Below are 27,991 nucleotides of genomic sequence, written 5' to 3' on the forward strand. Positions count from 1 at the left end.
TTGTTATTTATTTTGGGTTCGAGATTTGTTTCTCTTTAACCTTTTATTTTGCTCTGCGAGCACAGTGTTTATTTTTGTTTAAATATTTATTTTTGGATTATTTAAATAAAACGGCGCCCGCACCACTGCACCATACCTTTTGTTTTGTTGTGCCTTCTTCTGGTCTGACGTCACCACTTGTCATCCCTGTCACAGAATGATACTGTTTTTTTCCCCTTTGTCTTTTGTATCCACCACCAGTTTGTGAACGTGTCTTTTTGTAGATACATTTCAGCACTTATATTTTCTACAGATGTTAAATGATGGTGTAGATTACAGTTGGCATGGTGTTTATTACATGATTGTTAGCCAAAGTAAGATTTTGGCTAAGCTAGGTGGCATTTTTCAGATATTTTCTTTCCGTATGGGATAGAAGGAATGAAATTAGTTTTTTAAGGAATTATTATTATTATTATTATTTTTTTTTAAATACAGACAAAAGGCTGAAATTGACACGGACAAAAGACTGAAATTTGGACTGGTTAAAACCAACCTGGCAGTGACCTGGTTTGGAGTCCTTCCTTGGCTAAAGCTTTGCAGCACTTTCATTTTCAGTCACTTAACCTCCTTGTGCTCCGTCTTTTGGGTGAGACGTAGTTGTAAGTGACTCTGCAGCTGATGCATAGTTCACACACCCTAGTCTCTGTAAGTCGCCTTGGATAAAGGCGTCTGCTAAATAAACAAACAAATAGTAGTAATCTTCAACCTTAACCATTTTTTCAACATATTATATATTCACTATCACCACACCCACACATTCTTACAGTTCTGAAACCTAATGTTTCATTTGGAACAAAGAAAATATCAACTATATAGTCTATTCTAAGAATAGGCTTTACTAAAAATGTCCTCCTCCAATTTTTCTGTTGGAAATCATTGAGAAATAGTTTAGTTATGTTATCCTCAGGAATAACCTAAACTCCTTTTAAACTTGTTACATTGCCCTTTCTATCTTGAGACTGTACTGACAGTGACAAATGGAACAGGTGATACAATATTTATGTACAGCACATATTACCACTGTAAAAAAAACTGAAGGGTGATGCTCATCTACCAGGTAGACTGATGTTGTTGTTTAAGTATGAAGTGTATCCAACATAAATAGAATTTAAGCATTTTTTTCATGTGGTTTTATACAAAAAGATGTGTTAACTGACAAGAAAAACAAAATGTGTCTAGCTGATACAGCAGTGTGCACATTAACCCCCCATTGCTTCTGTTGTTTTGACTTTTTTGCAAATGAAATCAAACCACTGAAACTGAAAATCTTGGAAAATTGTCAACATAGACAAATTAGCGATTGTCTAATTTAATGGATGACTTTAATAAGCCACACATGCAATTCATTTAAAATAGTAAGAGTAAAATAACACATAGCCACAAATGGTAAAATGCATGAGACTTTTAAGTTGCCAAATTAAAGAAAATTGGTTTTGGTTTTAGGTTAAAGAATATGCACTTTCAATATTTCACGTTCATTTATCAACAAAAAAAATGGCAGGAGATTTACATTTAAAAATACTTCTATTCAATAAACAAAGTGTTGCTTGTTTTTCCCCTTTATTTATGAAAGCTACACATCATTGACAAAGGGTTAATAAATAAATGTTTTTACATGTTTTAATGTTCATTTTGTAAATTCCATTTAAGGGTTATTAATTGGGTTTTACACTAGTCTCCGGCTAACAGAACACCCCTTGGGAAGCAAGCGAAGTGTTCTTATAGCCAAAGTGTTATCTAAGACGGAATTAGCTACCAGACACAATACGAATCAATCAATCAATAAATACATAAATATGTATTACTTGTCATGACGCACGTGCATCAACATATGAAATGAACTGAATAAGTAAAAGAAAAGCAATAGGCAAGTGTATGTTAATAAACTGTAATAATAAAGTAACAGACAAACTAATGTTAATAAACTATCTGTCAAACTAATTTAACACAGCACCCCTACACACATTAAAAAATGCAGCAGCAATATACAAGACATGCACATTATTTAACAGAATGGTGAAGCAACTCACCAGAACGGGAAACACCACATTGTTCGGTGACTTGTGTCTGATTCAGGGTTTTTTTCAAGAGCTCGAACAATTTCCAACTTTTTGTAGCAAAAGAAACAGCTGTGCATTTCGCCGTTTGTTTACATGTCATTTTGTAGCGATGAGGTGCACTCGTGGAAATCAGAATACAAAATGAATCAGTGAGATAACAGCGGTTCTGGAAAGATTGAATCAACCAATCAGTGTGCCTCAAGACACTCTCGCAATGACAAGTCGCTTTTGAAAAGACTGAATAAACCATTTTGATTTAAGTTTGATGATGATGAGTTATCAGGTTACAAAACAGCGTTGTATCCATTGTGAATGAATCACTATCGGTGCCAAGAAGGTTTTCTTTTAAGCGAAGTCTCTGCCAGAGCATTTACAATGGGAAAAATCTGTTTCACCACAAGGGTGTTCCCTTAGGAAAAGTGTTCTCTTAGGAGGTGTTCCTATGCACAGGGACTACTATATTGAGTTTAACCCTGAAATCAGAACCTTAAAAAATGCACATACTTTAATGAGTTACTCTTCAAATTATTGTATGGAATGGTGAATACAAAGACTATAGCTATGTTAATCTGAAGAATGCTTTTGGTTTCAGCTTATGGCAGATATTATTATTCATAGATCAATGGGGTTATATTATTATCTAGCTTGTAGTATTTAATACATTGTCAAACAAATGCAAAGTAGCTTATTTGTAGATATTTTAAACCACATTTTAATCATTGCATAATAAATATAAAGACACAGTTGATGATGCTGAAACAATGTACATTTACCTGCAAAAATGTAGCATTTCCTCATATGAGATTTCCATCACTTACCATTGTCTTTTTTCATTTTCACTTAAATTTGTTGTGTCTTAACAAAGAAACCCACACACCACCAAACTTATCTGTAATAGCTCCTAAATGCAACTTGGGTCAAAAGGGGAAGATCCAAGATACATGAGCACATTCCTGCTGACCTCTACAGTACCTGCATTGCAATAGGTCATATTTCAGCTCCTGTGTCTTTGACTAATAGCCTAGCTCTAAAAGCCTTGTCCAAGGTGCTGACATGTTTCATGATGTATGGGCATGTCTATCTGATAAATTCTCATGTCAGCTTGTGTGTGATGGTGATTCATCAGGTTTGTGATTTTTGTGTTAGGAATACCTATTGGATTTTGAATGTAATGTAATTCTGCTTTAGTTTTTTTTATTTTTATTTTATTATTTTTACTTTGCAACCTTTTTAAATGTCTGGCCTTATTAGCAAGTATTCTCAACATCATTATATAAACTGATAGAATTACAGCAAAGTTAAGAGAGAAATTAAACCTTGCGCGATAGGGTTGTGTGGTTCATTATTATTGTTATTGGGGTTTATTCAGTTGATGGTTAAAACAGTGGAGTGCTCATTTGTAGAATTAAACAACATCCATTGAGTTGTATTTTCTCTACTTACTGTTACCTGCCAGTCAAGTACTGTGGTGCATTTTGTTGCCACCATGCAAAGAGTAATATATTAATATGATGCTTTCCGTCCGTACTTCATCCACTGTATCTCACAATGCAAGTAGGTCATGGAGGTTACTGTCACAAACTATGTCATATACAAGAATTCTGGGGAACCTCCAGGTCAAGGTCACAAAAGGGGTTTAAAATATGGATGCGCTGTTGAATAGGTACAGTGTAAGGTGGCCTATTGCTTTATAAATACAGTAAATATGTGTAACAGAAGTAGGTTCTGACATTCATCCTCGACAGAGATTCAATTTGGATACAATTGTGTTCAAATACACAGAAAGGTACCATCTCGATTCTTCTTCATTTTTAATTAAATCTGTTAATGGGAAGTAAGTCATGCTATGCACGGTAATGGCTGCACAAACTAGTTGTGCTATAATATAAACTGAACAACCACCTAGACAAGTTGCTATGCTTTCTGTGTGAACAATACTGCAGCTGTGATTGAGAGGGACTATTATTTACACTGAAGCGTCTACTAATATGATGTTCAGATGGAAAACGGGAGACTCGTTCTGTTCTGGCCTGTAAAATGACTTTTTTAAGCGATACCCCCAGTTGATTAATGACCAAGGACATATAAATATTTTTTAAAAAATCACAATTGTGTTTGAAAAGAAATATATACTTTTCAAGCAAGTGTAAAGACCCATTTGTGTAAAATTTGTGCAACAAACAACTCTATAAGCAAACAGCTATTTCTTGTTATTTTGGCATCATGTGCTTAACAGTAAGACTTATGGGGATGTTCTGTGATGCTGTCATGCGTATTAAGCAACTGATATTTATTATTTTTTGGCCCTCTTTAAACACTTTTTTACATAATCCACTGTATGTGCGTGACAAACTATGCAACAAAAGGCAGTTAATAATGTAATTTCAAAACCATATCTGTTATATTTTTAGAAGACATTTAGCCGAACAATGATGAATGGCATTCTAGACTTTAATCACTCCAAGGCCTATGGCAGTGAAGAAACATATTCACCATGGAAGTCAGCTACTCTCTAATCATGTAGCACTCTTAAAATGTAATAATCAGCCTCATGCAATTTCACATTGTTTAAGAATTTTAATATCAAAGTGTTAACCCAGTAACTTCCCTAATAATTTGAAATATTTGGTAAGCATACTGTACATAATGCACATATATAATTCCAAACTCTATCACCGAGACAACAATCCATATTCTTTTATTTTTATGGTATTGTCCCTTTTGTTACACGCACAACCCTCCAACAGACGGTGGTCTCACAGCTTGTTGGAAATAAGCTTATGTAGCAATCATGATTGAAATAGGTTGGATAAGTGGTTGTACAGTTACAGTTAGGTACAAACTTGGTTCCTATTGCTTCTGAGATAAATCTATGACACAGAAGTAGGTTGTGACAGTCCCATCCTCTGTTACTGGCTTTCTCAAAGTAGCAGTAAAATGGATGAGCCAATTTGTATACAATTTTGTACACAGTTAGATATAACCTGTATTTGTTATCATTCTTAAGTAAACCCATTACAGGGAAGTAGGTAATGATGATGTTATGAATGGCAATGGCTGCAGACACCAGACTACACAATTCTGCTCGCTTTTATAAACTATTCAATCTCTCAAACAGGTAGCTATGTTTTACTATGTGAACAATAGCAGTGATTGAGAAGGGTTATTATTTACACCAAACACCTATTAATATGATGTTCAATTGGCAAGCTGGAGATTTTCAGTGCTAGACAGTAATTACTGTGGTAGTGATACCCCCAGCTGAGTAATGATCCAGTACATACAAATATCAAAACTGTCACACGTGCTTTAAAAAGGAAAAAAAAACATTCTACATGTTATACGGCCCTATTTTAAAGCCAAAAACACGACTTAAAATACAGTAAATGAACAGCAATCTGCCTTTGTCTCTGCAGCACTTGCTTCAAAATATTTTGTAATCTGCTTTCAGTTCTCATGTTTGTATAGAATTCATGGTTCTATTTGTACAACACAATGTTTTATGAAACTTTTCTTCACACCAAAGGAATAGATATTTCAACCACCATTTCTCTTCATTTCCGTATCAGCTGGTTAATAATGCTTTTATTACTCGTCCTTTTATCCTTTTTTTTTTGTTGTACTCCAGACCCGGAGTGTTTTTGGCTTATACCATGTACTGTTCTTTCTAGTTATATTATTTACACCAGATAATTTCCAGTGATAGGATTGCTCAGAATTTTCGAGTAGAATAAGATGATTTGGTTGAGAAACTGAGACAGATTCACAAAGCTTAGTTACTCTTCAATTCTTTTGTCTTGACAAAAAAATATATATATTTTAGCCTTACAGCAATATCCATTATCCTAAAACAAATAGCCCTTTTTTTAATAGCTCATGAGTTAAACCTTTATGAATAGGGCCCAACAGTTCTTGATTGGTTGGGTTCATTCACTTTCATTTTAAATGAAAAGGCAAAAAACAATTTATTTTTTATTTTTTGATTCATCAAAAATGTATATTATTTCATAAAAAGTGTTTCACATCATAGTCACTTGTATCCTCTAATCTACTGGATTTTCTCCGTTATAACACCACATGTGGTATTTTTACTTGCCTATATTTATAATACAGCACATACTATATTGTTCAGGACCACTAAGATAGCTCCACTACTCTTTATAACAGTCAGTAACAGAGACAATGCTTTCTTGTTTTCTTTATTCCATTTGCACCATTCTTATAGCCAGTACCCAGGAATATCACATTCAGTGTAATGTTGCAAACAATATGCTCTGGTACCTTTCTTTCTATGTCATTTTTAGGAACAGGTATGCTGTTAACAAATTAGATTCCCATTCCTTATACTGTAGACCAACGCTGTAGTCAGATGTTCCAGAAAGTTGGTATCAAGGTTAAGGTAGCACGATGAATGCAGTCTTGTGCTTTTCCCCCTCTTCTCTCATTTTTATTATATAAAAGCCAAATGACTTCAGTTATTTCTTATAAGAAATTGTTTGACACATCTATTACTGTGGCTTTTACTTCTACAGCTGAACCCACTCCCTTTTCAGATACCCAAAGACTAGTAAGTGGAGAATACAACTCATCTAAAGGAATGGTTGGCTTTTTTGACTGGGAATTTTTAAAAAAATGATTTCCTAATATGCAGTTTCTCTTAAAAGCTACATAAAATATGAGACAAAACATGAAAGCCGCACCCATAAGTGCTCCAAGGACTGCCATTAATGTTGCTGTGCTCCAATTTTCTTTTGTTTTCACTGCAAGGTCTAATCCTCTTGTTGTGACATTGACACATTTCTTGTCATTCTGCTGGTGGATGCTGGGGACATCCACACATACTTTGTACTCTGTTGATGGGTTTAGAAGGGTTAGGTTGTAAACCTTCACATCTGCTGGGACTCTGACTGTATAAGTGACAGTTGGAGCATTTACTTTCATAGTTGTGGACCATTTAATATTAGATGCTAAACTCTTAGGAGAGTTTTCCCAAGATACCATAACTGAATTAGTTTTCACGTCTTTTATGTTGACATTCAAAGACCCATTAGTAGGCTGTGGAAAAGATCCGTCAACTTTTACCAAAATAGTTTTTAAATCTGCGCCAACAAGGTTGTGGGCAACGCAGGTGTACAAACCAGCTTCATGTTCTGTAATATCATATATTTCAAAGGTTCCTTCAGGATGCATGTAGTATTTCTCAGTAACTGTATTGGGCAAGACCTTATTGCCTGAAGGTGTGATCCAGTAAATTTCAGGCTCTGGTTCTGCAAATGCCCTACAGTGTAAAGAAACGGAACTCCCATTGTAGGAATTAATTTGAGGAGGGAAACTCTCTGGGCCAATAAGAGGAAGGCATATTTCCATCATTTCTCGGAAAAGGACTTGTTTTACATGCTGGCCTTCAAACTCAGGTGGTTCAACACAAAACAAAGAATCAGGCTCCATAAATCGTATATTAGTTTTATTCATATTTATCCAACGGATGACACAATCGCATCTGATCGGATTACTGTGCATGCTTACTTCTCTAAGGTTAGGCAGAGAGTCTACTGTAATCCAATATAGGGCACTGAGAGCATTACTATTGAGCATCAATGTTTCAAGTCTGGGGAGTTTGTAGAAAGCATTTGGGTGGATATATGATAACTTAGGGTTGTTTGTTGCTTCTATTTTTGTCAGTTCTGGCAAATTGGTTAAAGCGAGGCTATCCATAGATACCAGTTCAGGCATGTTGTTTATTCCCAACTCCTTCAAGTGTAGCATATCATGGAAGTCACCTCTCTGTATTCTTTGTATGGGGTTTTTATTTAGATCCAAAAATTTTAGGCTTGGAATCTGCTGAAGAGCGGAATGGGGCACTTTAGCAAATGTGTTGTCATAAAATGAGATGCTCTCCAAATTATCAAGACCAACTAAAGCGCTGTCAGGTATTTCAGTAAGATTCATTCTTGCCAGAACCAGGCTGCGCAGATTGATAAGTGGTTTAAAGTTCATATCTTGGATTTTGATGATTGGATTCTCTCCAATCATGAGAATCTCTAGCCTTGGAATTGCCTCAAACCACTGACTATTGATCATCTGCAACCTGTTGGAATTAAGGTGGAGTCTGAAGAGGTTCTGAAGCCCTTTGAAGGCTCCAGGTGCAATAGCAGAGATGAAGTTGTGATTGATGTAAAGTTCCTGAAGATTGGCCAGTCCAGGCAGGCAGTTGTCAGGCAGTTTGTTTAGCTTGTTTTCCTCCATGTGTAGAGACAGAAGTTGGAGCAGATGTCCTAGATTGATATCACTCATTGAGGATAAATTGTTTTGAGATAAGTCTATCTCAGTGATGTTGGTCAGATAGTCTACAGGTTTTTCGATTTTTGCAATGTTGTTAGTCTGCAGCAATAAAACCTGGGTGTCAGACGGTAATCTCTGAGGTAAAATAAAAACTCCTACATCATTACAGTCGACTGTAGGAGCCTCCATATAAATGGATTTTGGCGAGAACCATGGCCTTACTTCACAAACACATGACTGGGGGCAGTCCACTTTCTTCTCTATAGCGTGTACTAAAACAGCCATTGCAACAACAAAAACATGAACAGCAAATGACATGTCCTTCATCTTGGCCTGATTCCCTCCAGTAAGCGATAGGTCCTTAAGGATTTCACAATCACTACACTTAACTTCAGAATGAACAGATCATTTGTTCCGGAGTAAAAAAGTGTTTGTCAGCTGGTGGAAGTCACACAAGCAGTGATGTGTCGTCCTTGGTTAAAAGTTACAACCTTTAAATTGCCTTGTCCAAAGTTGTCATGCAGACTGCATGTGAAGGTTGGTGTATCCTTGATAGAGTGAAACCAAAATACCCAAGGATGAAGATCTATGTAGAGATTGTTATTGGAGATTACGCCCCTTATTTATTAGGTGCATTAACTCCAGCTCCCATGAATGCTAAGTCTTCATAATATTATTTTCCACCTGAAATAATGATAAAACAAACAATTAGAATGGAAATTTAGTAAATAAAAAAACAAAATAGACTTGATAACAATGACTATGGAAAACAAAAGTATAGCCTTTTTTGCCTTAAACAAAATACTTACATTAGCAGAATTAAATATGTTTAACAGCATTTTAAAATGCTATACAATTGTTTGTCTGGGAAGATACAAGTGAGTAAAGTTTAAAAAAAAAAAAAGAAAGTTTCACAGTTTAACCAAGTTTGCATGCTTAAAGCATTCTCTTTAACAGTGTACTCTGTAGTAAAAATGATACATTCTCCTCCATAAACCTTCATTATCTACTATTATCTATAAAAAGCATGGTGTACTTAGTATGTATTAATATGAGTAATGCAACTAAATACAGTCACATTTAGACTATGGAACAAAGCATTTCTGCATCACTAAAATTGTGCGATGTCTGATTAGGTTTAGGTCAGCACTGGAGTGACATTGATTAATGCATATGGAGATTGTGCAGGTACCGACAGGAAGAACCACTATGTACTTGGTTAAAGGTTCTTTTCCATAAGTATGCAGTGCATACATTTGAATAACCACCAGATCTGGCTCTTTCTCAGCATATAATTGTGTGTTGTGGACCTTATCTAAAAAAAAAGACTTAGGTTTGAGATGAGCCAATGCCCTTCCAGTAATAAACACTATCTTAAATGAAAACTGCTGAAGTTGGCAAGATAACTATATTGGTGTCTCATAGACCGTCCCTATTTCTACATAAAAAGAAAAGTATTGATCTAGTGTCCTGTTTGATCATTGAAGATTTCACCGAGCTGCTTACTGTGTGTTTTAATGTTTCAAGTTTAGTATCTAAATGTCTTTAGCTACGATTGATATTTGTCTGACATATATTGCAAACCACTGCAGTGGGTTCTTTCTTTGTATTCAAGTGAGCTGCAGCATTTTGATTTAATAACATTAAATGTTTCCATAAAATGTTTCCACAGCAACATTTATTAAAACAACACTCTCTAAAACAGACAGATAAATATGACATTGAACCTAATATAGCCCTTTTTCTTTAAACATTAACTATTGGGTAGACACACAAATGTCAACCATCTTTTTTCCTAGTGTATGACCCAATGTTGCAATGAAGATTTTTTTTTTTTTTATGTTATGCTCAATTTTAAAGTTTACATTAATTTAAATTGCTAATTTCCAATGCAGGTCTCTAAATGAGGATATACTAATGTCCCCAACCCTTACGTACTTTGAGAAAGAGTCTGACTTGTGCCTCCAGATATCCCTGGGAACGCCCTAAAATATGTCTACCACACAGAGGAGTGCAGACTGCATGGTCATGACTAGAAATAAATGCTGACAATCGTTGATCAATGCTACACTCATAGTTACCATGCATGAATTTCTTCCAACCTTTCCAAACGCTTTTTTAAAAAATATATGCAAATGCAATGTTTGTGGTGCCGTACATCAGTACTAAATAAGTAGTTTTTGTTGTCCTTGGTATATCCAATATGTGTTCAATCGCGCTTGAGATTAATCTCAGGTAAATCTGTATAAGCGACAATGAGATTTAGATTGTTCCATATACTTTGCACTTTTAACTGAGGGACAGCCCATTCATCTTGTTGGATAAATATTGAAAGTCAAGGAACTCTCGTGAGGCTTTTTAAATGTGCATCTACTCACTTCAGTCTAGGACATTAGCATGCAAATGGGAAATGTTTTGGCTACAAACTGCAGCTAACAAATTAACTTAATTATTACACCAGGTGCAGAAGCAATGCATGCTATACAATAATTATTATTAATTGTTTTTTTACTGGAGCCATCTAGGTAAAGTACCTTGCTCAAGGGTACAGCAGCAGTGTCCCCCCACAACCCTCCGGTCAGGAGTCCAGAGCCCTAACCACTACCTCCACACTGCTACCCTAGAATTGTAGACAAATCATTTGATGAAAAGTCATAGTCTATTGTTTTCCCTATCCACAAAGCTTGACAAATGAGTTATTATGAATAAAATAAAGTTTAATATTCAGAAAACTTTCAAAGACTTTATTTATAGTTATATGAATATCAAGCAGTATATATATATATATATATATATATATATATATATATATATATAAAATAAAAAATAAGGCAATGTCTGTCATCTTGATTTAATTTCTGTGCTGTATGTTAACTGATAAAGAATAATTTACTGTACAATGGTCATTCTAATCTATATCCACTGGCTCTTGTATCATTTCAGTATTAGTCTGAAAATGGAATACTTAGAGTTCTCAATACAGTTGCAGACATTATGCAGTTGCTTGGCAGAGCCAAGAGGAAAGGATCACAAGCTGAAATTGGTGTTTGTCATTTTACACTATGCTCCAAAACTTTGGGCCAGATATTCAAAAATGATGTGAATTAATTTAACACTACTGTATCTTCCAGCTTTTACAAGTCTGCTAATATTGCAGTGTTGCAGTAATGTATACATTTAAGTGATCCATTTCTACTTCTGCAGGAGATAATGCAAAGACTCTCGTTAGTGGTTCATCCAGTGCTTTTGTATCTGCCTGCGGAGCCCCCAGAAATATTGACATTGTTTTATCTTGCTGGGTTAGTATCAATTTAGTACAGTATTAAACAATGTGATTGTTGTATAAACTACTGACTGATTGATCATGTCTGGATAATTGTTCAAGTACTACAAATGGGTTTTATCGTGCAAAACTCAGGTAGGTTAATACATGTAACGGTTAGCTTCTTCAACAACAGTCTACAACAGTTTCAAATATATTAAACTTCTTTTATGCATTAAAAAATTGAATTTCCCATGTGAAGATGGAATTGCACAATTATTCACTCCACCAGTCCTTCACCACAGTTTAGGAAAAAAGACAAAAAAAAAAGTCACTGTGAAATTTGCTTATATCAACTATTTGTATTGATGCTTTGATTAATTTCTGACCTTGAGAATGGATAAAAAACAATTTAACCTGACCACTGTTCACTAGTCAAATAACAAGACATGCCAAGGGGTATGCAAATTCATTTCACAACAACACACACTTTAGAGTTTATTGTGATTTATAAAATGTCCCATTCCAGAAGAAAAACCCGATATAATGCTAGAAAACAAAGTAATGAAGCTAAAGTGAATTAACCAGTGCTGTTTAGAATATTCTTCAGCCAACCAGAGGACCATTTTCATATTAAGGGCCTAGAAAATTTTTATGAACACCATATAGTATGGTAGAATACCACAATGTGTGTTGGTTTTCACTATTAGCTATTTGAAAGAAAGTTATGTAAAATAAGAGCAGCTAGATTATTTTATAAAAGCAATGACATTAGCTTCAGTTGCTATGAAACCATCTGTCGTGTGCTACATTCAGGGTCAAATCACCATCAGTGTAAAGAAATGGGATTGGCCTTTAAGTTACTAAAGTTTGTATAAAGGGTAAAAGAAAACAAACAAAAAAAAACACACACCTTTAGAAACTTTAACTGAAAATGTCCAGCTCTTTGTATGCTTTTAACCTTCAGATGTTAAGTGATAATAAACATCTAAAAAGAAACTATGATAAACCTGGAGTGTATCTCAGTTTGTTCCTCTTCAAATTCAATAAGTAAAAATTTAAAAAACCCAGCAACATGGTAGTTACTTGAAAATAATATCCTATTTTTCTGTTCAAGATATCTTTGTGAAGTGTTATCCACTACAAATCAGTTTTTATTTAAATTTCATTTACAACATCAGTAATCCTGTAGCAAAAAAGATTCTGGTCATAAAAAAAAGTGGTCTGTCCTAATTAGGTCGGTATCACTTGCTGTCAGTTATTTTGCCTCACGCATCAATTCACAAGGGGGCATCTCCATTATGTGTAATGGAAAAAGACATTCAGGGAATGGATAATTCAGGCACTGTTTCTTGTCACTGGAGCAACAGACTTCAGTGACGGAGCAAGCAGAGAGGAAAAGAAGCACATCAGGCCTTGGCAATCTTTCTCTTTCCACTTCAGTGATTACAGAGGCAGTAATACAAAGTAAAAATGCAGCAGTTACATTGCAATGTGCCCTACTGGCAAAAAGGCAAACAGTTCACTTCACAAAGACCAATTTGAGTGCAAGTGTTTGTGCATGTGTGTGAGTCACTCAGTGTGGTCAGGAGGCATTACCTTGGTATCTGACTTTGCCTGTGACTTGGTTTCTCTGTTGGTTTGTCTATAGGAAAAATATCCAATAAGAATTCAAGAGTAATGAAACAATGAACCCAATACTCTTCAAAAATACCAAAGAGCATCTATTGAAAGAACAATACCAGAATAGCATAAAGAAGTACACAATATCAAAATGGCAAAGTTTTAAGATTGTTGTGCATATTGCGTTCTGTAAGAGTATAAAATGATTGATTAAAATAACATTAAATGCAAGAGAGGAACAAATAAAAATAATATTGAGTAGAATAATTTTTTTTTTTTTAAACAAACATGTTTCATTTAGATTTTCTAAGAACGTTTTTCCCCATGATATATTTTTTCATTTCAGTACAGTAATAGAGTACAGGCTCTAGTGACTTTGCTATTTCAGTTTACTTTATTTGGTGTGAATGCTACCACAGCCATTTACAAAATTACTCTTTCAATATAACTAAAACTTTAGCTTTGCCTGAAGCACTTGGGAAAAATATATGCTAACATGTGACAGTAGGTATCTCGAGGTGCTGACTGCCAAGTGATAATTTGTACTGGAGAATTGCTCATTAGAGTCGACTTGTGGAGACAGGGAAAATGAATATTCTGGTCTCTGCAGTGTCGCAGATTAGTTGCAGTGACTAATCCCTGCTCATAAATTGCCAGGCTGTGGTGTAACTGGCATTTTTAATAATGAAGATAGCCTTGATTTGTATTTATTTTTAATTACGGGTTTTGCTCATTTGAACACTTCATTAGTGACACTACTGTGCATGTTAAATTGACAATGTACACCATAAGAGCAGTAACTACGATTTTTTCTTTTTCAAAAGAATATGTATTCTTCCTTTTGTCTGGTTTAAAGTATTGTCCACCACCAGTATGCAATACATTTATTTGGCCACTTGTGCACCCACTCTGTGCTATCCAACAGTCTGCAGATAACATCTGGCTAAGTTTATAAGCAAACAGCATCATAAATACCTATCTAATATATTTTATGTTTAACAGAAATTCACCAGGGAATGGAAGATTCAATGGCATAGTGAAGAGAATTTGGCACCACATATATTATAGTGACATGACTGTTTTCTTTTAATAATCTTACATGTTGCCGTGATTCTATTCAGCAGTGTTATGTATGTATGTATGTAGACTATACATTTGTTATTTCAAAATATATATCTTTAAGTCTAAATGCATCTTCTTATATTTATATATTGTAATGAAGTCAGTGGGTGCAGTACCTTGTCTTCTCTTCAAAACACCAACCCGGGTGTAATGAAAACGTCGTATCATGCGTTTATTAAACAAACAAACAAACAAACTCCAACCACAACCACAATCTGGCATGTGCTCTCGTATCGCTCTCTTATTTCCTACTCTCTTCAACAGGTTCTCCCTGTCCCTTTTAAAGGGGCTCTAATTACCCCAATCAGCCCAACTGAAAATAAACACTTAAACAATAAACAATCAATTAAACAATTACCAAAACAATCACGCACTTAAGAGTCCTTCACCATGATGGACTCCTTATAGACAGGAACCTTTACCAAGATGGAGTATATGTCCCTAACCCCAGGGTCCTAATGCCTCCAAATTATGGTCCGAGACATACACTTCATCGCTCTCTATATATATATATATATATATATTTTTTTTATTTAATTTTTGAAGGAGAGAGGGTATCTAAATGTAAATTAATCTCCAATATATTGCAGTCCAGTTTAGCAAATATTATGAACAAAGTTTAAATTAATTCACTGTCAAGGTATATTTAATTACCAATGATGAAACTACCACATATGGGACACTGAATTCAAATATGACGTTACAATATTGTTCTTTTACAGGAGAAAATAAATGTACCCATTTCAAAGCATGCATATTGATTTTTATCTTCGTGGAATTTAAAGTACATTTGTTTTATTGATATGCCTATAATAGAAGGAGCAGCATAAATAATGCCAAATGCACACCGCATATTTGATTGCTCAATCTGTTTTTGAATGGAATTAAACAGGTTTATACAACAGCTCAGGGGCTGGGATATAGTTCTAGTCTTTTTTTTCTATATGTGAATTTTTGCATTGTGGGGAGCCTTGTACTGTACTTTCTTAATGTAGTAAAATAAAAAAAGAAAAACATTCAGTCCTTTTAGAGGCAAATCAATTGAATGTAATGTTGCCCATTACACAGCAAAGTGTTAAGAGCATTTCAAATGCCAAAATCTTGATCTTTTAATGCCAGCTTTCGAGGAAAGGTCACTGTTTATCACGTAACATTATCATGCTGTTTTGATATTGCTCTTCAAAGGGTTTGCATTTGGAGAATTACAAAAAAGACGATTCAGAAATTCCAATAATAGAAATATCACTCAGCGTTTGATTCCAGGCAGGAACATCACTAACCTAACCCAGGAGCAAAATGCATTTTCACACAATTACATTTTTACAACAATTCCCTTAACTATTTAGTCTGTTTTTGCATTGCCCTTTGCCATCTCCTATTTGTGCATTTCTTTATGGAAGCTTATTTTTTTGTTTACTTAAGCAACTTTGTATTTGAGGTCACATTAAGGTGTAATAACAATTCTTTTAAATATCGGAATGCTACATACAGATGGAAAATTGCAACCTTATTGTCTAAAAATGGCTGTTAATCTCTGCCTAACACTGCCTCATAGCCAAACAATATTATTATAAATTACACAAACAGCATGTTCAGTATTTACATTAATTGTTTAAAACTATTCTTCACTGAGGATATTACTAGAGATATCTCGGTTAATGCCCTCTGTGTCAGATATTATTGCTAAAATGTTTTTTTGGTTTTTTTATTTCATTACAATTTGAATGAATTAAAAAGATCCTCAATAGGCACATTTAGAGTTGTTAACAAAATCAAGTCTTGTAAAAGAGCACAGTATCACAGATGCATAGTCAGTTGTGTTTAATTCACAATGGTACAGTGATATAAAGAAACCTTTAATGCACAGTGTTGCAGTACAAGTACATTATGAAACAAATGGCATTGGATTGTGTAAATTGAAGTTGACACCTTGTCATATTACAATAATATTGTTAAAAGCTAAACTGCCTTACATGTCTTTGTTTTATGAGAACTAGAGTTATAGTTATAACAGGGCTTTTGGTATTCATGACATTTTTGTGATTGTGAAAAGGGGAAGTAATGAACTCCTTTTGAAATGTTTAATACCTTACCTTCGAAATGCAAACGTTATTCTTTTGTCCACTCGAGCAAGATAAAAATAAAAAAAATCATATTTTCTTTAAACTTGCGTTGAACTAACCATCTGTAAAATGAAATGTAGTGAATAACTAATGTGTGTTTTTAAAAGGCTCTCCAGTACATCAGAATACATGTATAAGTAAGAACTATTGCATTTGTTGAATAAATGAACAGCAGTACAAAACTACTGTATATACACTCAGGGCTACTCAAATGATACTACCGATCTAAGTACTGCCATGGCTTAAATACATTAAAACAGGATTCTCTCTGATATATACATTTTTACAAATAGAAGTGTAGAGACTGACATGCACTGTTGGATGTTAGATTTTCCTAACCTCGGTACATACAGTACTGTAAATGGCTCTGTTTTAATTATATAAACACTTGCAGTACCTGTATTTATATTTCCCTCTGTTTAAATCAGGGCTGTCCAGCGGATGGCTCTTGAGCCATATATGACTCACTGAACTCCCAAATGTTGCTGTTTTGATTTATAAGTGGAGTAGCCCATTGAAAGTGTGTAATGGGTTTGAAAAGACAGCAAGGACAGTCTGTAATCTTAGGTAGAAGAAAATAATCAAATTGCAAAAAATCTAAGGGTGTTGAAGCATGTTTAATGAGCTCAAACATACTGAAGCTTTATACCTGACCCCAGCAACCCATTTACACATGTTCCACCCTCTGGTTGGTGTGGAACGAAATCGATATAAACTTCAGTCGATATTCTCTTAAAATGTTATGGCCACAAAACTTGCAGTGGTTTCCCTATAATAACCCTGTACATGTATAGCAAGCATGTAAATGTCTAGGAGGTTTGTGTATTATTCATTCTTTTTTTTATTACTGTATACTCGAGCAAATACATGAGATGCATGCACTTGTTCAATGGGAGTGCGCTCATATGCAAGATAGGCAAGATAAGAGCATGGAGTTCTGTTGTATGCAGGACTATATTGGAAAGGAACTGAGGAGAAAGCAATTATTGAAAATGTATTAAAAAACCGGCCTGCCTGTAATATGATCTTTTGTTGAGGTTACTGTCACAACTAACCACGATGGTATATATTAAGGCACTTTTATAAACATCTTCAGCTGTGGGGTCGCTTATACTCGGATACAGGCATACGGGTGAATACATGAAACCAAAGGAGTAATTGCATTTTCTCAGAGTATGTATCCAAGTACCAGCATTTGCAAGATGAAAAACACTTTGGCATTTAAGTGTCTAAATTCATCCATTAACACACGTCAGATCTTATTATGTGTACTGTGCTGATCATATGTGAAATAAGCACAGGTATTTATATGATAGGCCTGCATGAGTACCATTAAACCACCATTGATTGCCATTATTTTGACTGTGAACATACACTCGTCACTTCTTCACTGGCTGATTTTTTAAATTAAACAGTAGGTGCTATTATAGACTAGATAAGCATATTTTCTATTCTACATAAATCAGTGTACATTAGTTAATTAAACAAATTACTTTCCATTGATTTGAGAAAGCAAGAACGATTTCAAAATTAGATCCGATAAAAATTTTTTAAAAAAAAGCACTGAGAACTCTGAATATGAAACAGTTATCCGATGGTCGATCTCTCAAGGCATGTTGTAAACATACCTTTCATTTCTGACAGTAACAGAAAGCCTTTTGGAGTTTTCATTTTTATAAAGTCCCCTTTTTTATTAATTAAACAATGATGTTTTTTTGATTCTGCAACCATTTAGATCAATTAAATACAAACACTGGCCTGAACTGGGACAGGTGCTTTCCTTCTATGATATCATCTTTCAAACATAATACCATCTGCTTATACCAGTGATAAGAAGTTAGGGATAACAGAAGTAATAGGGGGCATTAGAATAATACAAAATTGACAACGACCCAGTTGGAAGGTGTTTCACCAAATCAAAAAACCCGTTCCTGTCCACAAAATTGTGCCATAAATTAAAAAACCAGCAATGTGATGTTTCTTCAGGAGCCTGAAATTCATTATGACATCACTATGGTAACCAAGATCAATATGTTCTCACATACTCTATGTGATTATTTTTTCTAATCCTTTATTACATACAATGCATGATAAAGATTGTAAATAAACACTCACGATGTATGGTTTACATACCCTTCTCAAGGGAATGAAAGCAAACAATGGAAGTAACTATGTATTTGTTATTCTAAGGTATACCCCAATCTGAAGGTGCCCTGCACTCTTTAGGCGTCATGCTTTAAACCACCCCCTCTTGTGAGTGGATTGTAGTCAAAACAAGAGAGAGAGAGAGGCAGTAGGGCACACGTGTGAGGGTTAGTTATGTATGACCAAATGTTCTTGAATACTTTACTCTGAATAATACAATGTTTGAGCTTCTGTCTGCTTCTTTTACCTTACACTGGTAATAATTAATATATTCTACCTTCACACTTTTTTCCACCTAGAATGTTGCCGAGTTAACAAATTATAAGCAGTATACAACATGCATTGTTAAACCCTGCTTGTTAAATGTTACCACCAAGGGAATAGTTCCCATGGTCTATTTAGCTACTTCTAGTTGTATTGTGTGACCTTTGTGTAATCAAAATGCTTTAGCAGGCTTTTGTGCATTTTGTATTTATTATTTCCTACATTATGAGCAAACTGCTAAAATACCCCCAAGATTATTCTGATAAATTGTAGTTTTCTGAGCTGACTAGTTTGCATTTGTTTAGAGCAGCCAATGTATTTTAGGAGATTGCTTTTGCGGTTCACCACATGATGTGACAGTAAAAATGTTGGCACAAATATTATCATGCTTGTGCAAAAAAAAACAAAACAAAAAAAAAACGGGGGGCATTAGAATTGTGCATTTAAATCCAATACATTATTTTGATCATTTTTGAAAGTCCATTTGTCTTTTTGTAGCAAGCCTGTTAAATTGAATTTTTGCTAATCTTATTTTGCTTTCTTATTTTGCTGATTTCTGTAGAAAGGTCAGCTTGAAGCTGAATAGAATATTGTTTACATTCCAAAAGACAGAACACAGCATAACCCATTACACAATAAATAATTAGTATTAGCAAAAACTGGCTTCTTAAACCTCAAATTAATCTGTTTATTTAAACATATTCTGTTGCTATGTGTGTCCTAACAGAAGTATAATTGATCCACATTATAGGAGTAGCGCATGTAATACACAGTGGAGTAAATTAAAGTGAACATTTCTTCATTTCCTCTAAAAATAGTTTTGAATGAACTGCAGGGCACATTAGTATGTTGTGCCGTGAGTATGACCATCGTGTCCATGGATTAAATGCAGCATCTCTTTCCCTGTTATTTACCGGAGTGCAGTATTGATTTCACTCTCCAACCGATGCTTCATCTGACCTCGTCCATGGAGCCCTTCACTACCACTTTCCTCCATATTCTAATAGCATCCTGTCTAAATGAAATGTATGAGGATCCCCAGCTTCTCTTTACAGTCTCTCTCTCCCTCTCCCTCTCCCTCTCTCTCTCTCTCTCTCTCAGGTTCATGCTTACTCCTTCCCTTTGAAGAACATTGATTTATCATTACGTTTTCTAGATAAAAAAACAAGTTAATTAAATAAAGTATATTGCAAATGCATAATGACATTTTCTGTGAGATGCTTCCACTAAACCATGTTCGGCTGTGCTTGCAAATAATCGAGTAAACAATCTATTAAGAATCAACGTTGAACTGCCAGACTCCACAGGTTTAGGCTGTACATCTGTCCTTCGTTTCAAGATAGGAAGTGAAAAAATGCACTGACTATGTCTGCTGCTGTGCACCCTTTATTTATTTGTTTATTCTTTATGTAACCAGGTATAAACACACTGAGATTGCAAATGTCATTTACAGGTATGACCTGGCTGAGAGATGATCGTTAATTATGCTAATAATAATTGCCGAAATCCACCAATGGGAAAAAAGATATATCGCGGGTGTCAGGTCCAATACAAATCCACTATATATCGAGGGCCGCAATATAGCGAGAGACCCATAGAAAAACAAATAGGCTAACAAATACTGTACAACCACTCCCTCGTTTTATCGGGTGTGTCAGGGTCCAGTATAAATCCTCTACGCAACCTGCTTTTTTTCATTTTTGGTATAAAAAGCAGCACACCGTTTTAATTCGTACTGTGGGGGGTAATTGCTTCTCATCAACTTAAGTCTCCAATTAAGTTCATGAATCTTCCTCTCCTTTCTCAAATGCCTAAACTGCAGCATTGAAAGAATCTATTCCCAACATAGGAGGCTTGTTGCTAGGTAGCTGACGTTACTGCCCTGTCCTGCCCTTTTGCTAGTGCATCACTTAAAAAAAACGCTTCAGCAAGTAGATATTTAATTTGCTTTGTGCTTCGTGTTATTGCGCAATGCGTGTGTATATGATAACAGTACGATTTTAATGCTTTGTTTTTAATTGTTCTGTACATTTTAGTTTGTGATATGCAGTACAAAATAAAACAAACAGTAATTCTAAGTGAAATTGTCTGTATAGTGCAGCTAAGGCATGCGTAGTTAGACTGTAAAAATGGGAAGCCAACTCTAGGCTGTATAGCAAGGGGCGATATAACGATGAGTGGGTGTATATATATATATATATATATAAACATAAAATCATAAGTTCAATAAAGACCTTGACACAAAGGTTAAAAACAAATACATTTCTCAGAAAAAAAGAAGGATTGTACTTTGCCAAAGAATAAATGTTCAATTTAGTAGCAAAATGGTTCCTTAGGAAGCCTTGCTCCCAAAGGAGCACTTGACTTTAGGAACAGCATATTTTACAATTGACAAGAGCTTAAAACTGATGGAACCATGCCTAAGGTTTCAATAGGTACCAGATGCACTTTTGGCAAAGCACCTTATTCTTGGCATAGCCCTTCACCAATTTTGACCCAGAGTTGTATCAGGCACATTTTATTACAATGGATTTCATTCTTGACATAGTCCCTTGACCAATGTTGAATAATATGTGATTGATTTCCCCTGGGTAATTGACAAGAGTAGGTCAGCTAATGATGAAGAGCCTTGTATACAGTGAATCATTAGCTAATCATTGATGTAACCATTGTTTTAGAGAGATGCACTGTAGATTTGTTTAGTAAGTACCGATTATTATCTAAGTTTATCTCTGTATTCAGTCAGGTTAATCTACCTACTATATCTACATTGCTGGCAAGTGGACAGCAGCCATCTTACTGTTTTATTTATTTAAAGCATGCCTTGCCAAAGAAGAAAAAACAAAACAAAACAAAACAAATAAATTAGATTAAGCATCTATTTCCATTAGCTTTTTTCAGGATACACATGGTAGACACAAAGGTTACATTTACACGGTTACAATAAAGCCATGTTGTCAGTAACTGCTGGATTTCTGAATTCTACACTCTCCTTGTCTCTGTCTCTGTATTTTATACTTTTTTTTATATCCATAGCATTTAGATGAGTGGCCATGTTATATCACCCTAGTAAAAGTTACAATAAAACAGCACAAAACACACAAAACAAAACCAAAACACGGACAATTCACACTTGACAAACACTAGTTACTATCAGAAAGCACAAAGTATATGGTACAGGTTTGAGTAGGGTGTTATTTATCACTGGTTGGAAGGCCTGTAACACAAGGGAGTGTGCAGGTCTCCTCCGACAAGCGAAATAAATCTTCATAGCGGATTAAAATCCATTAAGCAATTTGTGTTTTTAAAATGGGTGACAGGTACACTTTTTTCTTGTATGATTGTCTTGTTATTGTTACTATTATAAGGGTAATGACCCTCAAAACTGTGGCACAAGTAGTTTTCGGAAACTGTTAATCGATTAATGCAAAATGCTGCACTAATAATCTGACTGGAGTAAAAATTTTAATGAATGCCTAAACTATTGTATTTGTCATAGGAGAGTGGCTGCATGCTTTTTTGGCCTTCCTTTTCAAGGACGTTTTAACCCCTTTCATACTGCAATCCACATGTCATATTACAGTTGCCAAACCACACAGCACAAATGACTTTAGCTGCTTTTCATACTTGGTCTATTGTATTAAGGCATTCAGTAGTAAAAAGCCTATGTCATCAATAATTTCTTTGCTTGTGTTTATTTGTTTGAATTCAACTTTGCCTGTGATGCCAACTCATAGTTTAGAAGTGGTCTGTTAGTTTATACCCCAAGGATAATCTATGAGTCTATACATTTTAATAGTTAGAATATATATTAGTGTTGTAAATCGAACCCTGACTTTGACAGTGATTATCATGCAAATTCTAATGATGATTATTAAAAAAAATGTTTTAAAAAAATTCCCTCACAGTAACAGTTTAAAGGAACAATAATTCCTCTTTTTATAGTGCATGGTAGTACTGTAGTTTCACTGTCACTGTCATTTCACCCTGTTTTGACAGATCTCGTTGACTGAAGCAGCACTACAATGCTCTCATTCGCTTAAATGACTGTCAATCATAAAGACCTGCACAGACTGTGCACTTTCATTTGCCAGCTACAGCGGCAGTCATTCAAAACGCCTACTTTGAAATTAGCAGGTTAAGGTGTAGATAGGCTTTTGCTGTAGGTATACAGTGACAGTTACTAGTTTGATTTGAAAATGGGGCGCAAGAGGAAAACACTTAATGAATATTGTTCACAATACCCTGACCGATGGCTGAAGTCTCCACGGCAGGACGAAGTGGGCCCGTCTGCCTTACCTTCCAGTGATTCCAGCTGTGCTGAAGCAGGAGAGCTCAGACTCAGAATAATAAGTGCAAGTTATCTAATGTTTTGTTCTGTGCATATTATCTTTACTCATAAATTTATGCTGTAAAAGTCTGTGTAATACACTTTTATATGCTGCGTTTTCTACGGTTTATTTGAGACAATTTTTAAATTTGTGTAGGGTCTGTATCTATACAAGGTGTAGCTCTGCTGTGACCAAACGTTTTTTCAATTAGAATGTTGGTAACCATGGTTTTGTTGCATGTTGAATATGATAAAGGGGTTTCACTAAATGAGACGTTTCTCAATAGCATAAAAAGTCTGTGTTTTTGTTTTTTAAATCATAACGGTCGATTTCACCCATTCTCTGCTTGAATGGAAAAATAAAGATTAAAAAAAAAAAACGTAAATTCTTTCTAAAATAAACGTTGATATTAATCGTCTATTTGGCGAAAAAATAAAAATAGAACAGTAGCAAGCCTATATATATATATATATATATATATATATATATATATATATATATATATATATATATATATACACACACACACTGCTGTGCAAAAGTCTTAGGCATGTTGGATTTTTCTACTCTGATGCGTTATGAGCATCAACAATTTACTCAAAGCCTCCACTAGTGTTTTTTTTTACTATTATAACAACCTTGACTTGCATAAAGAAGGAAAAAACATTGAGAGAAATAGCTTGTATCACTTGATTTTCAAGGTGTGGTATCCGAAGCATAATCAACAAGTACAGAGAAACATCATCTATAATTGACAAACCCAGGACTGGAAGACCCAAAAAGCTGTGTCGTTGTTCAGCCATCAACAGTCCAAAGCGCCTTTGACCATTGTTCCATAGGCCGATTTCTGTGTTCTTGTGCATATTTTAGCCTTTTAGTCTTGTTCCCCTTTCTTAACAGAGGTATTCTTACTGCAACACATCCTTTAAGTCCTGATTTCAAGAGTGACCTTTGTACTGTTGATTTGATGGACAACGCTGTGCCTTTTGCCAGTTCTGTTGTCAATTCAACACTTGTCTTGTTTCTATTCCTTAAGGATATTATTTTCAATTATTGCTCATCCTTGTTAGACAGCATTTTGGGTCTTGCAGTCCTGGGTTTGTCAATTACAGATGATGTTTCTCTGAACTTGTTGATTATGCTTCAGGTACCACACCTTGAAAATCAAGTGATGCAAGCTATTTCACTCAATGTGTTTCCTTCTTTATGCAAGTCACGGTTGTTTTAATAGCAGAAAACACTAGTGGAGGCTTTGAGTAAATTGTTGATGCTCATAATGCATCAGAGTAGAAAAATGCAACATGTCTAAGACTTTTGCACAGCAGTGTGTGTGTGTGTGTATATATATATATATATATATATATATATATATATATATATATATATATATATATATATATATATAATATGAAAGATGTACTTTATGTAGAAATACTGACAAAATTTTGTATTCTATTGTTCTGTTCTATAACCCTTTCCTCTACAATTGGCTAGTCATAAATCTTACAGTTATGGCCAGGAGACCATACGTCCATAGAATACAAGTGACCTACATAATACAGAGAAAAAAGTACATAAAAACAGTGGCCAAAATACAATATTGGGCACTGCCTAATTCAGGCACTGTAATGGCTGACATATCATGGTAATCAGCACGTCCATAGCTTAAACCAGTTATTGAAATGGAATCTGTAAGAACTATTGAAGAGATTCAGCAGCTATTTTGACATATTATAATAGCTTCTTCACAAACTACCCCAACAAGATGGTTACACAATTAAATATTTGTTTTCTAATTGCAGTTTGCAGCTTCTAGTAAACATCCTGGATAAAAGAAATTAGACTGAGACTGCAGCACTTTTTATTTTTCATAGAAAGAAGTGAACCTCTTGTAAAACTCATTCATTTTATAGAGAGGAAATCGAATGTGGTGCCGTGTTGTCAGAGCTACTTTATCGTCATCATTTACAAAGGTCATCTGAATTAATTGACTCCTTACCATATGAATTGTTAAGCTGCTGGCTTTCTGACAGATTTACAATAATGCAGAAGCCTTCCAATCCACATGAAACCTTTTCATTTTGCTTATGTGAAGAAAAGACACACTAATTCCATAAAAGGCAGATCCATGTATTCAGTGGATAGGCAAATGTGCTGTGTGCTATTATCTTTAGTAAACTTCTATCAGCGCACCAGGATAGCTTGCATGGAATATTAATTCAGCAGTTGGAAAGAAAAATAAGAAACAACACAGGAGGGAGGAAAATAATTCCTATTACCGCTGGTGTGTTTAGTTAGACAAATGGTAAATAATCAAAAAAACATGCCTTTGTTAAATGAAATACCAGTTGGATAACTAGATTCTTCCTCTTTTACTGCTTCAAGCTTGTTAAAAAGAGCTAGGCAGGTAACTAGAATGCGTTTCTAATAGTGGGCTTATAAGGCTGATACTAAATACTGTGCTAATCCACATGGATAAACCAAAGGAACTGACAGTTCATCGTCTACAGTTCAACAGTATTCAAAGCAATAGTCTCCAAATAACCTAATCAAAAACTATGTGTTATTGTTAAAGTGTGATGCCTTGAAGTATTCAGGCTCATTTTGGTATAAACTAGCTAGTATATATTTTTCAGACAAACATGTTGACATTCTTGAACACCTACTGGCATATTTTAGAAAGGTGTATTTAAACTAAACAAAACAAAGGTAGAGCAACTTTACTGCATCACTAATCTGATATAATAGAATATCAAATGACTAAAATATGCATACTATGAATAAGCAATTGTGTTAAAAGAAGACCAACATAAAAGAGGTCTTGCCATCAGCCTGTTAATTATGAAAGAATCTGAGAAGCATCACATCGCTACTATTTGGTATTAACAAAAGACCCTTAGTTCAGCTGAATTCCAACCCTTTTTAGTGTCATTTCTGCCTGCTGCATGTCTTGATTAGAATGGGGGTTCTTGAAAAAAAAAAAACACACACACATTTCCCACCAACCTGCAGAGTCGCAGCCTGGCACAAATTCAGTATGTGTGCTGGAGATATGCTCATCCAGCCTTTGTGCTGGGTGGTTTGGGGCCGTGACATAAAACCCAAGCAATAATATTGCCCTTCTTTTATCGTCTAACCTTCAATGTCTTTTTTGGTATTTTGGGTAGTGTCTATAATTGGTACTTCATTCATAATTCAGTTAATTTAGTTCTTCATCATTCATTCCAGCGTAGAACTAAAAAAAAAAAAACTCTTGTTTCCCTTTGAAACTCCTAAATATCTACCGCTTACTGTAGATTAAGAAATAATGGTATGCATTAAAAGAGCAACAGTAGTGTAACACAAGTGCCATGATATACCTTGTGTCAATCCTAACAGACTCTAACCTATATACTGTATATGTATGTATGTATATATGTATCTAATACAAACAACACATAACTATATTATATTTATATATAAACATTTATTCCCCCATCACTAAAGTAAATGTCTTTCAATAATCAGAGTAACAGCAATTGATAAAAACAAAGAAGTGTAAATTGAAAACAAAATGTAAAATATATATTCAAAAATCACCAGCAATTCAAACTTACCTGCATAGTTTAGTTTCTTGGTCTAAATGATCAGCTGTGTCTCTGTTCAGTAAGATCCCTTCAGTGCTTCCATCCATAGAGCAGAGCTGTAGACAGCTTGTGTGTTAAAGTGTACAGTACATACAATATATCCTTCTTTCACAGCAAGAGAGAAAACGGCTTGCTTACAGCAACAACCCACGTTCCCACTTGCCAGAGATATGCTACTGACTGCCAAAGGCTCACAATCCAGTGCAGGGAACCGTGGCTAGTTCTTTTTATTTCCTCCTCCTCTTTTCCACAGTGGTTAGTGGTGCATCATTTACCCGATCAGCTGTCACATTGACATGGTGCTGCCTGCTCAGCGATCATTAATAACTGAACACCTTCCACTCCCCAGAGAAGAGCCAATAGCTCGAGTGCTGAGGTAGAGGTCTTGCAGCTGCAACAGTCTGGTTGGCTGAGCCAGCCTGTCTGTTAAATGATACTGCTGCTTAGGGATAGAAAGAAAAAAGAAGGAGCGCATACATTATGTTTCTATTAGTTCTCCCATCTCTATTCTGGGCTTTTTGAAGACAATATTGAACAAAACATTGTGTATGTGTTTAATTAACACTTTTTACTGCTTGTATTTAATGTACTATGCCCTGTATTTCACTCTGTTTCATGTATTATGCATTGTTCCTCACTATCTTGTAAAGCACTTTGTGATGGTGCTCCATTATGAAAGGCGCTATATAAAATAAATATTGATTGATTGATTTTACAGGCTACTAAATTTACAGGCTTCATGAGCATTCAGTAAACTCGGCCCACAGTCATAATGCATGTGTGCTGAGGAAACATTGTTATACAGGTCTGGGTTATCTAAAACGTACGTCTAACTTGTTCTAATTTATAATGTTTATGTTTGTTGCTGTTCCATGGGCTTTAAATTAAAACACATAAATCCTGTGTGTGTTTCCTGTCTGCACAGTTTGGATTTATTTTTTGCATGGTCTGTATTTTGCACTCCCGTTTTGAGCAAATGGATGTAAACGGGTTCTTTGACACTTTTGTAGTCCCCTTGGAAGAACTACTAGCAGAATGTACAGTATGGATAATTCTTCAGTAATACATGGTTTGCTGTTATAGCAACTCCTAAAAAAATCTCTCTGTATTTTTG

The 27,991-nt window shown here is 35.0% G+C and overlaps 2 protein-coding genes across 4 annotated transcripts in view; one reads left to right on the top strand and one right to left on the bottom strand.

Annotated features, from left to right (window-relative positions):
* Positions 1-27,991, top strand: part of immp2l (inner mitochondrial membrane peptidase subunit 2) — a 234,301-nt gene that overhangs the window by 147,572 nt on the left and 58,738 nt on the right. The gene's annotated exons all lie outside the window — the stretch shown is intronic.
* LOC131696632 (leucine-rich repeat neuronal protein 3-like) lies at positions 1,620-27,192 on the bottom strand. Of its 2 annotated transcripts, none has more exons than XM_059027461.1 (2): positions 26,848-27,192; positions 1,620-9,065 (listed from the first exon to the last, which is right to left on the bottom strand). In XM_059027461.1, exon 2 carries the CDS (start codon positions 8,706-8,708, stop codon positions 6,582-6,584), a length of 2,127 nt encoding a protein of 708 aa, XP_058883444.1. In that variant the 5' UTR covers positions 8,709-9,065; positions 26,848-27,192; the 3' UTR covers positions 1,620-6,581. The 2 variants fall into 2 exon arrangements, with proteins under 2 accessions (XP_058883444.1, XP_058883445.1); XM_059027462.1 differs by lacking the exon at positions 26,848-27,192 and adding an exon at positions 14,505-14,623.

Source organism: Acipenser ruthenus, chromosome 7 (genome assembly GCF_902713425.1).
Source record: "Acipenser ruthenus chromosome 7, fAciRut3.2 maternal haplotype, whole genome shotgun sequence".
NCBI lineage: Eukaryota > Metazoa > Chordata > Actinopteri > Acipenseriformes > Acipenseridae > Acipenser > Acipenser ruthenus.

Excerpts from the sequence above, each read along its gene's own strand:
- LOC131696632 (XM_059027461.1), bottom strand. The coding sequence starts at position 8,708 with ATGAAGGACATGTCATTTGCTGTTCATGTTTTTGTTGTTGCAATGGCT.